Genomic DNA, 12,461 nt, shown 5'->3' with positions numbered 1-12,461 from the left:
CCTGGTTGTTTTAGGGCTTCTCATCACAGTGGGTCCTCTTGTCTCCGAGCAGCTGCCTTGGGCACGCGGGCTTCAGCAGCTGTGGCCCAGGGGCTTGGTTCCTCCTTGGCGAGTGGGATCTTCCCGGACCAGGGATTGAACCTGTTTTTCCTGCATGGGCAGGCAGGCTCTCGACCCCTGGACCACCAGAGAAGTCCTGTTTTCTAAAAATTATTATCTGAACCATTACAGTGGCTTCTTAACTGCTCTCAAGTCACTTTCCTTTCCATTCCTTAAACACACAAACCCAACCATATCTGTCTCCTTCCTTAAAAACAAACTAAACCAAAAGAAAACAAAAGTCGGGAGTTCCCACCGCCTATCTCACAAGAGAAGACTCTACACATGGACATCACCAGATGGTCAACACCGAAATCAGATTGATTATATTCTTTGCAGCCAAAGACGGAGAAGCTCTATACAGCCAGCAAAAACAAGACTGGCAGTTGACTGTGGTTCAGATCATGAACTCCTTATTGCCAACTTCAGACTTAAATTGAAGAAAGTAGGGAAAACCACTAGACCATTCAGGTATGACCTAAATCAAATCCCTTACAATTATACAGTGGAAATGAGAAATAGATTCAAGGGATTAGATCTGATAGACAGAGAGCCTGAATAACTATGGACGGAGGTTCATGACATTGTACAGGAGTCAGGAATCAAGACCATCTCCATGGAAAAGAAATGCAAGAAAGGAAAATGGCTGTCTGAGGAGGCCTTACAAACAGCTGTGAAAAGAGGAGAAGTGAAAGGCAAAGGAGAAAAAGAAAGATATTCCCATCTGAATGCAGAGTTCCAAAGAACAGCAAGGAGAGATAAGAAAGCCTTCCTCAGCGATCAATACAAAGAAATAGAGGAAAACAACAGAATGGGAAAGACTAGAGATCTCTTCAGAAAATTAGAGATACCAAGGGAACTTTTCATGCAAAGATGGGCTCAATAAAGAACAGAAATGGTATGGACCTAACAGAAGCAGATGTAGGTCAGGAAGCAACAGTTAGAACTGGACATGGAACAACAGACTGGTTCCAAATAGGAAAAGGAGTACGTCAAGGCTATATATGGTCACCTATTTAACTTATATGCAGAGTACATCATGAGAAACGCTGGGCTGGAAGAATCACAAGCTGGAATTAAGATTACCGGGAGAAATATCAATAACCTCAGATATGCAAATGACACCACTCTTGTGGCAGAAAGTGAAGAGGAGAGAGAAAAAGTTGGCTTAAAGCTCAACATTCAGAAAACTAAGATCATGGCTTCTGGTTCCATTACCTCATGGAAATAGATGGGGAGACAGTGGAAACAGTGTCAGACTTTATTTTTCTGGGCTCCAAAATCACTGCAGATGGTGACTGCAGCCATGAAATTAAAAGACGCTTGCTCCTTGGAAGGAAAGTTATGATCAACCTAGACAGCATGTTAAAGAGCAGAGACATTACTTTGCCAACAAAGGTCTGTCTGGTCAAGGCTATGGTTTTTCCATTGGTCATGTATGGATGTGAGAGTTGGACTGTGAAGAAAGCTGAGCGCTGAAGAATTGTTGCTTTTGGACTGTGGTGTTGGAGAAGACTCTTGAGAGTCCCTTGGACTGCAAGGAGATCCAACCAGTCCATCCTAAAGGAGATCAGTCCTGGGTGTTCATTGGAAGGACTGGTGTGGAAGCTGAAACTCCAATACTTTGGCCACCTGATGAGAAGAACTGACTCATTGGAAAAGACCCTGATGCTGGGAAAGATTGAAGGTGGGAGGAGAAGGGGATGACAAAGGATGAGATGGTTGGATGGCATCACTGACTCAGTGGACGTGAGTTTGAGTAAACTCCTGGAGTTGGTGATGGACAGGGAGGCCTGGCATGCTGCAGTCCCTGGGGTCACAAAGAGTCAGACACGACAGAGTGGCTGAACTGAACTGAACTGAACTGGCCTGGCGGAGGTCCTTCTAAACTGACCCCAGCCGTCCTTTCTCACTCCCCTCTCCCCATTATTGGACAGACGTTTACCACTGGCTGTTACAGGTCAGGTCCTGGGATGGGTTGCAGGTATAATACAAACCAGCCACAACGTGGTTCCCACGGTGCCTGCCCTCCAGAGACTTCTAGCTCCTGGGGAGGGAGCAGACAGCGATACTGCTGATTCCAGATCAGGGTGAGCACTTCATCTCAGGGTAGAATAGTGTTGAGGGGGATGGCGGGGGTCAGGGGGAGCACCTCTAACCCAGCCTAGGAGAGCAGAGCTTCCAGCCAAAAGGGGAAACTGGAGGAGAGCTGTGAAGGACGAATACACTGGAGATGAAGGAGGGAATCCGTCTTTCCCACAGGAAGGAATCACAGACACAAAGGGAAGGCGATGTGGAAGCAGCCGCCTTCACATTTCATTCCACAGCTGGAGTGGGTAAAAGTGGGTTCTGGGGTCTGAATTTGCTGCAGTCCTGCCACTTGCTTGTTCTAGGACCCTCAGGAAGCTACTTTTTGGAGCCTCAGCTTCTTCCTCTATGAGAACCATCGTACCTGCCTCAGAGCTATGATCGGATCTTAATGCAATAATATACTCACTAGCACAGTGTGGCAACAATAGGTTGTTTTTTTTTTTTTTTAATTTCTTGTTCTGAGCCGTGCTGGCTCTTGGTCGCCCGTGCAGGCTTTCTCCAGCTGCGGCCGGCAGGGGCCCCTCTCTGCTTGCAGCGCGCCGGCTCTAGTTGCCCCCGGCGTGTGGGATCTTCCTGGTCCAGGGATCGGACTCGCGTCCTCTGCTTTGCAAGATGGACTCTGAACCTCTGGATCCCCAGGGAAGCCCTCAGCAGGTACTTGCACTCGAATCCACACACACAGACACACACGAGCACACACCCATTTCCTCACTGGATCCTTGGCACGCCTCCCCTGAATCCATGTCACCTCTACCGCGACCCACCCGGCTGGCAGCTAGAGGGAGCCTTTGAAATGCAGATCCGTCATTTTCACCGCCAGGGTTCACCTCCTTCCAGTTTGCTGACGCCCTTCGGAGACCACCCAGCCTTTTAACACCGCTCTTCAGGTTCTTCGGAGCTGCGCGCGCCCGCCCGGACAGTCCTCACCTCCCACCTCCCATCCCACTCCACACTCCACCATGAGCTTTTCTGCAAACTCTCTAGCTGAAACCTCTTCTCTCCACCCCGACCAGTCCTGCTTCTAAGGTACGCTTCAGCGATGCGCGCTGGAAACTCCTGACCCTTCCTGCTAAACCTGCGGGCAGGCACCGTCTGCTTGCCTCACCACGGACCCTCCCTGGCCCAACCCCCGCCGAGGGCCCGAGGAAGGCCCGCGGACCGGCCGCGGCGGGCGGGCGGCGCCACCCGCTGGCCCACACCGGCACTGCGGCACCCGGACGCGGGCTCCGCCCACCCGGACGGTGATGCGCGAGGATTTCTAGCTTTTCTGGGAGTGGATCTCATGTCTCCTTACATCCAAGTTAGCAATTAAAAAAAAGGTAACATTATGAGTATTTAACATGGGAAAGGGAGGCACTTTCCCAAGTGCCCTAGTTATTATTAACACATTTAGTCTTCACAACGACTCGATGAACTGGTTTTATCACTTGCTAGACAAGGTAACTGAGCTGGTGCTGGCAGTAAGGAGCCTGCCTGCCAGTGCAGGAGATGGAAGAGCCGGAGGTTCGACCCCTGGGTCGGGACGATCCCTTGTAAAAGGGCACGCAACCCACTGCAGGCTCCTCGCCTGGAGAAGCCCACGGACTGAGGAGCCTGGTGGGCTGCAGTCCACGGGGTCGCCAAGAGTCGGACACGACTGAACACACACAGCTGAGGCACAGAGCGGTCAGATGCCGCCCCAGCGGCACAGACACGTCCACCCCAGGGGCCCTGACTCCAACCTGGGCTGTTTGTCTCCCGGATGCACTGTGCAATTTGTGGGATACTAGGTACCGGCCAGGAAATGAACCTGGGCCCGTGGCAGCGAAAGTGACAAGACCCGACCGCTGGGCGGCGGGGAACTCCCGAACCTGTCCTCTGCGAGCCTGACACGGCTGCCTCCACTTGTCCTGTGCGCCCAGCGGCCCGGTGAGGTTCCGTGCCGGACGCCGCCCTCTGCCATGAAGCCTCTGCCACTCCGCGGCTTTAGGGTCACCGAAGGTCCCTGTGCAGAGAGCGCCCTACCCGAGACCGCAGTTCTCCAAGGGCACCCTCAGCACAGGAGTCGCTGCGCCTCTCCTCTGCGAGGCAGCACGTGCAGCAGTCCATCCTGGCCTCCAGGCTACTGCTCCTCTCCTGTGACTCAGACACCACCACCTCTCGGAGCCCCCATTTCCTAAGAGGGCCTCTAGCCTGCTGGGTGGATTAGACCGCAGATCCCGCGAACGGTGAGGAGTTCGGTCCCCAGTGTGGACTCAGGTGAACCCCGAATGGCTAATGACAGTGATCCCTCAGGCCCTCCCCTGGATCAGACAGTGCGTGACGCTGGGTCCCTTCACATGTTCCGCTGTGGCCGTTTGGAACCAAGACGTTGTGGCTACTTAAGTTGCATCGACTTTTCACCCGCTCCTCTAAAATCATTCCTATTCCATCGTTTGGGAAAACACCGGCCTGCACTTAAGCTGTTAAAACATAAAAAGCTGGCCCCTGCCAATGCTGGAGACGCGGGTTTGACCCCTGGTCCGGGAAGATTCCCCCTGTCGCAGGGCAACTGGGACCGTGAGCTGCAGCTGCTGACGCCCCCGGACCTACAGCCTGTGCTCTGCGAGAACCCCACACGCCACAGCCAGAGAAGGCCCGCACCAGCAACGACGGCCCTGCGCATCAAGATCAAAGCACATGCTTGTTAAGAAAACGTGTCTCGTGAACCTTCTCTGGCCGTCATTATTGTAAGTGGTTTGTTCACGTTAACTCTCTTAACCTTCACCCCAGCCCTGTGACTGTCCCCCCACATTACAGATGAGGAAGCCAAGCACAGTGAAGCGACAGTCAGGATCCCACAGCGAGCGGCTGCCGGGGACTGCCCACCTGAGCCATGGGACCATCTCTGCTTTTAAACACATCAGACTCCCTCTGCTGGTAGAGGCTGTGTCTGCCGCCCTCACTCCCAAGTGCCAGGCACACTGCTTTGCACACTGCGGGTGTCAGTAAATTTGTTTTAATATATAATATATACATATACACTCACACACACAGTCACAGCCCAGGGTGACAAACACCCTTCTGCGCCTGGGAAACGGCTCCTGGAGACTCTCCGGAAGGAGCCCAGGCCTTGCAGTCTTCACAGATGACACCCAACGGGGGCACCTTTATTAGACAAGTGGGAAGGGATGGGGTGCTCCTTAGGGCGTACTGTCCGGCGCCTCACACAGGCCCAGCACTCTGCTGCACCCTCTTCATCAGCTCCTCATCCTGCATAGACAGCTCTGTCAGCTTCTTGCCCATCCGCTCATGGATGTCCAGGTACTTGGAGACACAGCGGTCCAGGCACACAGACTCACCCTTGGACAGCTCTGCTTCCTTGTAGTGGGGAGGCACGCACTTCCGGTGGCAGGCGCTGGTCATTCTAGAAGGAAGGGCAAGGTCGTATCAGCAGCCTGCTGTGGCAAACCAGGAACTCTCGACCACTCCTGCCCTGCGGCCCTCTTCTCACCCGCCAAGAAGGCGGTGTAAACCCCCAATCTGCATCCCCACCGTCTTGGGAGGGCCTTGTCTGAGCCCACGTTTGCCCCATGTTTTTGACTCATCAGACAGGAACCATCAGTTGAGTGTTGGCTACATTCCAGACATCATGCGAAGTGCATGACATGGGCTGTCATGCAGTCCTCATGATAACTCCGTGCAGTGAGCACGATCGTCATCCCCTTTTACAGAGAAGGAAGTGGAGGCACAGCCAGCCTCGAGATCACGTAAAGCTGGGCTACGAACCCCGGGAGCTGACTGGGGGCCTCCTGGGTGGCCCTAGTGGTAAAGAACCCACCTGCCAATGCAGGAGACGCGGGTCCGATCCCTGGGTGGGGAACATCACCTGGAAGATGGTAACCCACTCCAGTGTTCTTGCCCAGAGAATCCCACAGACCGAGGAGACTGGCGGGCTCCATGGGGGTCGCCGAGTTGGACATGACCGAAGCAGCTTACATGCACGCATGAAGCCTGACTTCACAGCTTACTTTAATAAATTATTCTCACGTATAGCCTCCAAGATAAACCCAACTAATCAAGAGAGGATACCAGGGTCTTAGCCAATAAAAATAGCAAATACTGTTGACTGCCTACTTGTGTTGGGCTTGATAAGTCTATCTTATATTTTAACATTTAATATTTATAACGTCTCTGTGAGGAAGGTACTATTATGAACTCTACTTTATAGCTGCGAGAACCACCAGTCTACAAGTCCAAGTAACTTGCCCAAGGCCACTGCAGTGGTGGTTGGTGTGGCTGTGATTTGTTCCCAAACCGCCAGGTGGTCACGGGCACTAGTCAGGAGTCAGACTGAGGTCCGGAGGTTGCTACTGACAAGCTGTGGACCCTGAGCAAGCTACGGAACCTCTAGAGCCTCAATGTCCTCACCTTAAAAGTGAGACAAGGGAACTCGGTGGAGAGTATTAAAAAACCATGCCTAGAGAGTGCTCCACACGTGACTGGGATGGAGGAACCACTTCAGAAACGCTGACTGCTAAACGGGTTACTTGCGGTCTGTCAAAAGGCAACTAACTGCTCTACTGTGCCCAGAACCCAACCAGAGCCAGGGCTGGGCTTTCTCTTCCTGCTCGGCTCCGCCATCATCAATTCCATCCCAATCCCAATGTCCAAGTCCTTCTAGTGAGTCCGCCCTTAACCATGGGGGTGGGTGGAGAAGGAAACGGCAACCCCCTCCAGTCTTCTTGCCTGGGAAATCCCATGGACAGAGGAGCCTGGCTGGCTACAGTGCAAGGGGTGGTGACTGAGCCACCAGGCATGCATGCGTAGGGGTGGGTGCTGGGAAGGTAAGTATGGACCTCAGTTTATCTTATTATCTAGATTGAGACGAAGATTATTCGGAAGTCGCCCATCTCTGCCCTTGGAAAGGATGACCCGGGAGCCTTCTCTAAGACAAGGGAGCGGCAGGATCGGCCTTACCTGTTGTACATGTCGGCCATCATCTCTACCTCCAGCTCCGCGGCCAGCTGCTGGGCCCTGAGTGGGTCCATCTCAACCGTGCGCCCTGGAAGAGATCTCCTGCGGACCTCCTAGTTCCTGGGGGAGGAGGGGGACATCACGGTCAGCAGCCAGCCCTCCCAGTCGCTTTCCGGGCGCAGGGGCTGCAGGACATGGAGGAATCGCAAGGGGCATTCGACCAGGAGGGGCCGCTAACCTCGGGGAGCTCAGGCACCCCGCGACGGACGTGGGAACCGAGGCCCCGAAGGAGAACGCGGCCCCGCCCAAGGTCGCAGAGCCGGCGACGGCGGGCCTGCAGAGCGGGTCCCGGCGCCTTGACGCCCGGCCCCTCGAGGTGGCGTCTCTCCGGGAGAAGAGGGGGCGTCCGGAACTGGGCCCCAAACGGCCAGCACGAACGCGCGGGGCCCTGCGGATCCGATGCGACGCGGCCCTGCGGGGCCGGGCCCGGGGCGACGGCCCTTGAGCGGCGGCGCCGTCGTCGAGGTCGCCGCGCGCTCTGAGCCTCTCCCCGCGGCCCGGGCCTGTCCCCGCGCCCCCGGGGCCCCCGGCGTAAAGCACACGCCACACACTCACCGCGCGCGCGGCCGGGGCAGGGCGGAAGCACGTGGGGCGCGGCCAGCGGGAAGTCCCGCCTCTCTTCCGCTCAGGCCGTGCTTCCGGAGTGAAGACCCCGCCGCGGGCGGCGCCGGGAAATCCGCCACCATAGAGAGGGAGCGGCCGGCTCCGGCCGGAGGCGAGGGAGTCCTCCAGGTGCTAGAGAGGACTGCAGGGTACCATAGAGGCTGCGGCGGGGCGTAGAGCGCCCGCAGCCCAGGTAGAGTTCGGGCCCCTAGCGGGGATGGCAGAGCGATTTGAGTTTATCGGTTCTGTCAGAGCGGGCAGGGGTACCGAGCTCGGTGAGCCTCACCCTCCGCCCCCGGGGGTGCTGAGGTCGGAGTGCAGGTCTGGTGCAGAGAAGGAAGGACGTCCTCACCCTGCAGCTCTCAGATGCGTGTAACCCCACCTGGGCCGCCTAAAATCACCCCAGTGTCCAGGGCCCACCTCGCACCAAATAAATCGGAGGCCCTGGGGCTAGGACCCAGGCTTCGGCATGTCGTGGGAGTGTGTAATTTCCTCGGTTCTGCCTCGTAACAGCAATAATTTGAAGCGACGGAGGTTAAACCCTTGGATAACTCCGTGTTACAGCTGTTTTATTTAGAAAATAAAGGAAAATACATCTTCCGGGCGTGAGGGAATGCCGATCCAAAGGGCGCGAAGAGCGGAGAGAGGAGGAGAGCTCCGGCCCTTTGGCTCCTCTTAAGTCCCCCCCGCCCCCGGGCCTGCCCTATGTAAATTGGGCTAGCCAGGAGTGCTGTTTGTTCTACCTGAGGTCCTCACTCTGGTCCTCAGACTTCCCTTTGTTCTATTTTCGCGGACTTTTCCCTTCCTTGTGTTTTAGCCACCGCCATTCTGGGCTCATTTTTCCTATTCTAACTACCTAACAGGTCCGTTGTAGAATTCCCCAGCGATTCCCCTGTGCAGCCAGGTGTGAGAACCAGAGCTCAAGAGGGCTTTCGGGTGAATACAGCTGTGCGGAGGTCCCTGAACCATCTCTGGGGTTGCAGCGAGTGCGAGGTTCCTTCTTGCACAAAGAGGAGTCAAGTACACAGTATGTTTAATTCAACTCCTGTTAGACGCCCGGGACCATCTCTGCATAAGATGATTAGGCAGCCATTACAGCTGCCGCCAGAGCTGACCTAGTATTTTTGGGTGAAGAAGAAGGGTATTTGTGAGTGTATGTGAGTGGGAAGGGTATTAGTCGCTCAGTCGTGTCCAACTCTTGGCGACCCCATGGACTGTAGCCTGCCAGGCTCCTCTGTCCATGGGGGTTCTCCAGGCAAGAATACTGGAGTGCATTTTCATGCCCTCCTTTAGGGGATCTTCCCAACCTAGGATCAAACCCAGGTCTCCCACACTGCAGGCAAGTTTTTTACCATCTGATCCACCAGGGAAACACAAGAATACTGGAGTGGGTAGCCTAGCCCCTCTCCAGGGGATCTTACCAACTCCGGGATCGAATCCGGGTCTCCTGCATTACTGGCAGACTCTTTATTGTCTGAGCCACCAGAGAACAAGACAATGTGTTTCTCCTCTGCTTGCCTGTCTCCTGTCCCCCACCCCAAGAAAAAAATCCACCTCAATCCTGGATTTTTCAAGGGACGTCCCAGTAAACAAAATATAAAGATGCAGGGGTACATTACCCATAGGAGAAGTTGGGTCAGACACTTTATGTGGTTGGTCACAGTATACTTCCCTGAGAAAGTCACAATTTTAAATATTGGGTCTCGTTACAGCACTGCTCTAAGGACTGAAACACTTTGTCGATCCCCGTGCTCTGATACTTTAAAATTGAGGTATAGGACTTCCCTGGAGGCACAGTGGATAAGAATCTGCCTGCCACCACACATGGCATGGGTTCAATTCCTGGTCTGGGATTATTCCACATGCCTTGGAGCAGATAAGCCCTGAGCCACGACTACAGAGCCTGAACACCTACAGCAGATGCTCTGCAACCAGAGAAGCCGCTGCAGCGAGAAGCCGGTGCACCACGGTGAACGGGAGCCTACCCTCTCTGCAACTAGAGAAAGCCGGCATACAGCAACAAAGACTCAGGGCAACCAAAAATGAATAAATTTTTTAAATAGAGGTATAAAATTCAGACAGTAAAGTAACATGCAGAATCTTAAGCTTAATTTTTAAACAGATATTCATTTTAATAACCACTACCCAGATCAAGATAGAAAATACTTCCGGCACCCTAAAATGTGACCTCACGTCCCTTCCCCGTCCACACCCCTCCCCTGCAGTGAGCCTCTAGCCTGACTTCTATCAGCATCAGTTGGTTCTGCCTGCTCTTGAGCTTCATGTAAGCGAGATTCCACATTACTTTCTGCGTGGGCCTCACCTCTAACTCAATGCAGTGTCTACGATTTCGGCCACACGATCATGTGTCTCTTATGCACTTTTCTTTACGGCTGTCTAGTGTATGCTTGTATAAATCAGCCGTAGTGCATTTGTCTGTGCTCCTGTTGATGAGCTTGTGGGTTGTTTCCAGTTTGGGCTATTATGATAACACTGTGATGTATATTATTGTACATATGTTATCCTGGTTTTTGCTTTTGAAAACATTATACATATATGGAATATTAAGAAATTACATGGAAAAGGAAATGGGTTCTTAGAGAAGAATCTGCTTCCTGGATGGGATTTTTTTTTATTAGATTTTATGAATGATTGTGTAACTGCATGATTCCACTTAAATCACATTCTGAAAATGACGAAATTATAGCGATGAGAGAAAGGATTAATGAGATTGCCTAGCGTTAGAGTTGGTGTGGAGAGGGAGGGAAGTGTGCCTGAGGGAATAACACAAGGCAGATCTTTGTGTGGGAGAAATGGTTCCCTGCCCTGATTGTGGGTGGAGGTTTTACACAAATCTAAGCTGTCATAATACCATACAAGCCATCATGTCAAGGCCAATTTCCTTGTTGTGCTATTGCATATGGTTATGTAAGATTCAGCGCTCAGTGGGTAAATCTTGGGTGAAATGTAACCTTCAGTACCCTTTCTGGGCTGCTTATGTAACTTCCTATAAACCCAGAGTTATTTCAAAGTGAAGTGTTAAAAATCAGTACAAAGCAAACAGAAAAAAATAACATTTTTAATACACCTAATTCATGACAGTTGCTCAATAACAACGAAGTGTTGTTTTCTTTTTAGATTTCTATTTATTAGGGCAAAGTTTAAAAGTATAGAAAACTTCCTGCTGGAGCCGCCGGGTTGAGGAGCGTGGCCTTCTCCTCCCCCCACGACGGCGTGTGCTCGTCCACTGACAGCCGTGTACTCCGAAAAGGGGGGGATCATCTGGCAAAAAATGCCGCTTTGCCTGCTGTGTTCCAGGCTCCCATTAGACCCGATGTCGTGAACTTGGTTCACACCAACTTGCGCAAAAGCAACAGACAGCCCTCTGCTGTCAGTGGCTCAGCAGCTCATCAAACCCTCGGGGTATCGGCAGAGCTGTGGCTCGAATTCCCAGGGTTCAAGGTGGCGGGACTCCCCATTCCGGCCAGGGTGCTTCTGGAAATATGGGTCGTGGGGGCTGCCTGTTTGCACCAACCAGGACCTGGCGACCTTGGCACCGCAGAGCGAATACATCTGCGGTGTATTCCATCTGCTCTGCGCCGCCTGCCTCGGCCCCACGAGCGCTGGTCATGCCTAAAGGTCATCGTATAGAGCGAGCTCTTGCACTCCCTTTGGTGGCTGAAGATAAAGCTGAAGGCTACAAGAAGACCAAGGAGGCTGTTTTGCTTCTGAAGAAACAGAAGATCTGGAATGATATCACAAAAGTCTGCGCCGCGGGGCGAATGGGAGCTGGCCAAGGTGAAATGAGAAGCCGTATCCAGCGCAGGGGCCCCTGCCTCATCGATAACACGGACAATGGTATCATCAAGGCCTTCAGAAACATCCCTGGAATCATTCCGCTTAATATAAGCAAGTTGAACAATTTTCAAACTTGCCCCTAGCGGTCATGCAGGACATTTCTGCATTTGGACTGAAAGCGCTCCCTGAAAGTCAGGTGAGCGGTATGGCACTTGGCGTCAAGCAACCTCCCTCAAGAGTAACTGCAACCTCCCCATGCACAAGATGCTCAACACAGGCCTCAGCAGGCCCTTGAAAAGTCCAGAAATCCAAAGAGCACTCCAAGCACCACGCAAGAAGATTCATCGCAGAGTCCTGAAGAATCCACTGGAAAACCTGAGGCTCCTGTTGACGCTTAACCCACAGCAAGGACCGTGCGCCGGAGCGCCACTGCTCGGCAGGCCGCGAAATCCGCCTGGGTGAGGCAGCGGCAGCACCAGGAGCCACATCAGATCAGAGGAGGGCTCAGGGCAAGGAGCCTGCGGTGGGAAAAAAGGCTGCAGGGAACCAAGGAACCAACAGCCGAAAAGAAGCCCGCCCCAGAGGAAAAGAAGGCTGCTGCACACACTTACATTTGCTTATTCCATAAACGCCAACTCTTTTTGGGCAGCTGATTTTTGAATGAAGACCTAAACAGAGAGGCAAGGCGAAACATGAAAAATAAATAAAAGTTCAGAAAAATGGCGAGCACGGTGTACTGAACCTTCACATACCAATCACCTATCAGCAGGAGTTGACCATTGTCAGCATTTAGCTGTATTTTCTCCATCTAACTGTATCTCTGACAGATGAAATCTTTTTTCCACAATGCAATATTCACGCCCTTAAAGTTATAG

The 12,461-nt window shown here is 53.0% G+C and overlaps 1 protein-coding gene and 1 pseudogene across 2 annotated transcripts; one reads left to right on the top strand and one right to left on the bottom strand.

The window, feature by feature from the left end:
* Window positions 1–5,151: 5,151 nt before the first annotated feature.
* TIMM10 (translocase of inner mitochondrial membrane 10) lies at window positions 5,152–7,822 on the bottom strand. Of its 2 annotated transcripts, none has more exons than XM_065944461.1 (3): window positions 7,741–7,822; window positions 7,129–7,245; window positions 5,152–5,575 (listed from the first exon to the last, which is right to left on the bottom strand). In XM_065944461.1, the coding sequence occupies exons 2-3, from the start codon at window positions 7,197–7,199 to the stop codon at window positions 5,374–5,376; spliced, it is 273 nt and encodes a 90-aa protein (XP_065800533.1). In that variant the 5' UTR covers window positions 7,200–7,245; window positions 7,741–7,822; the 3' UTR covers window positions 5,152–5,373. The 2 variants fall into 2 exon arrangements, with proteins under 2 accessions (XP_065800533.1, XP_065800534.1); XM_065944462.1 differs by lacking the exon at window positions 7,741–7,822 and adding an exon at window positions 7,364–7,734.
* Window positions 7,823–11,008: 3,186 nt separating this feature from the next.
* Window positions 11,009–12,214, top strand: LOC136174615 (large ribosomal subunit protein uL4 pseudogene; annotated as a pseudogene).
* The last annotated feature ends 247 nt before the right edge of the window (window positions 12,215–12,461 follow it).

This window comes from Muntiacus reevesi, chromosome 9, assembly GCF_963930625.1.
Source record: "Muntiacus reevesi chromosome 9, mMunRee1.1, whole genome shotgun sequence".
NCBI lineage: Eukaryota > Metazoa > Chordata > Mammalia > Artiodactyla > Cervidae > Muntiacus > Muntiacus reevesi.
The sequence above is the reverse complement of the archived record's forward strand: the minus strand, read 5'-3'. Positions and strand labels throughout refer to the sequence as shown.

Coding starts and splice junctions, on each gene's coding strand:
- TIMM10 (XM_065944461.1), bottom strand. CDS start 7,199: ATGGACCCACTCAGGGCCCAGCAGCTGGCCGCGGAGCTGGAGGTAGAG. Junction 5,576..7,128: donor ATGGCCGACATGTACAACAG/GTAAGGCCGATC, acceptor CCTTCCTTCTAG/AATGACCAGCGCCTGCCACC.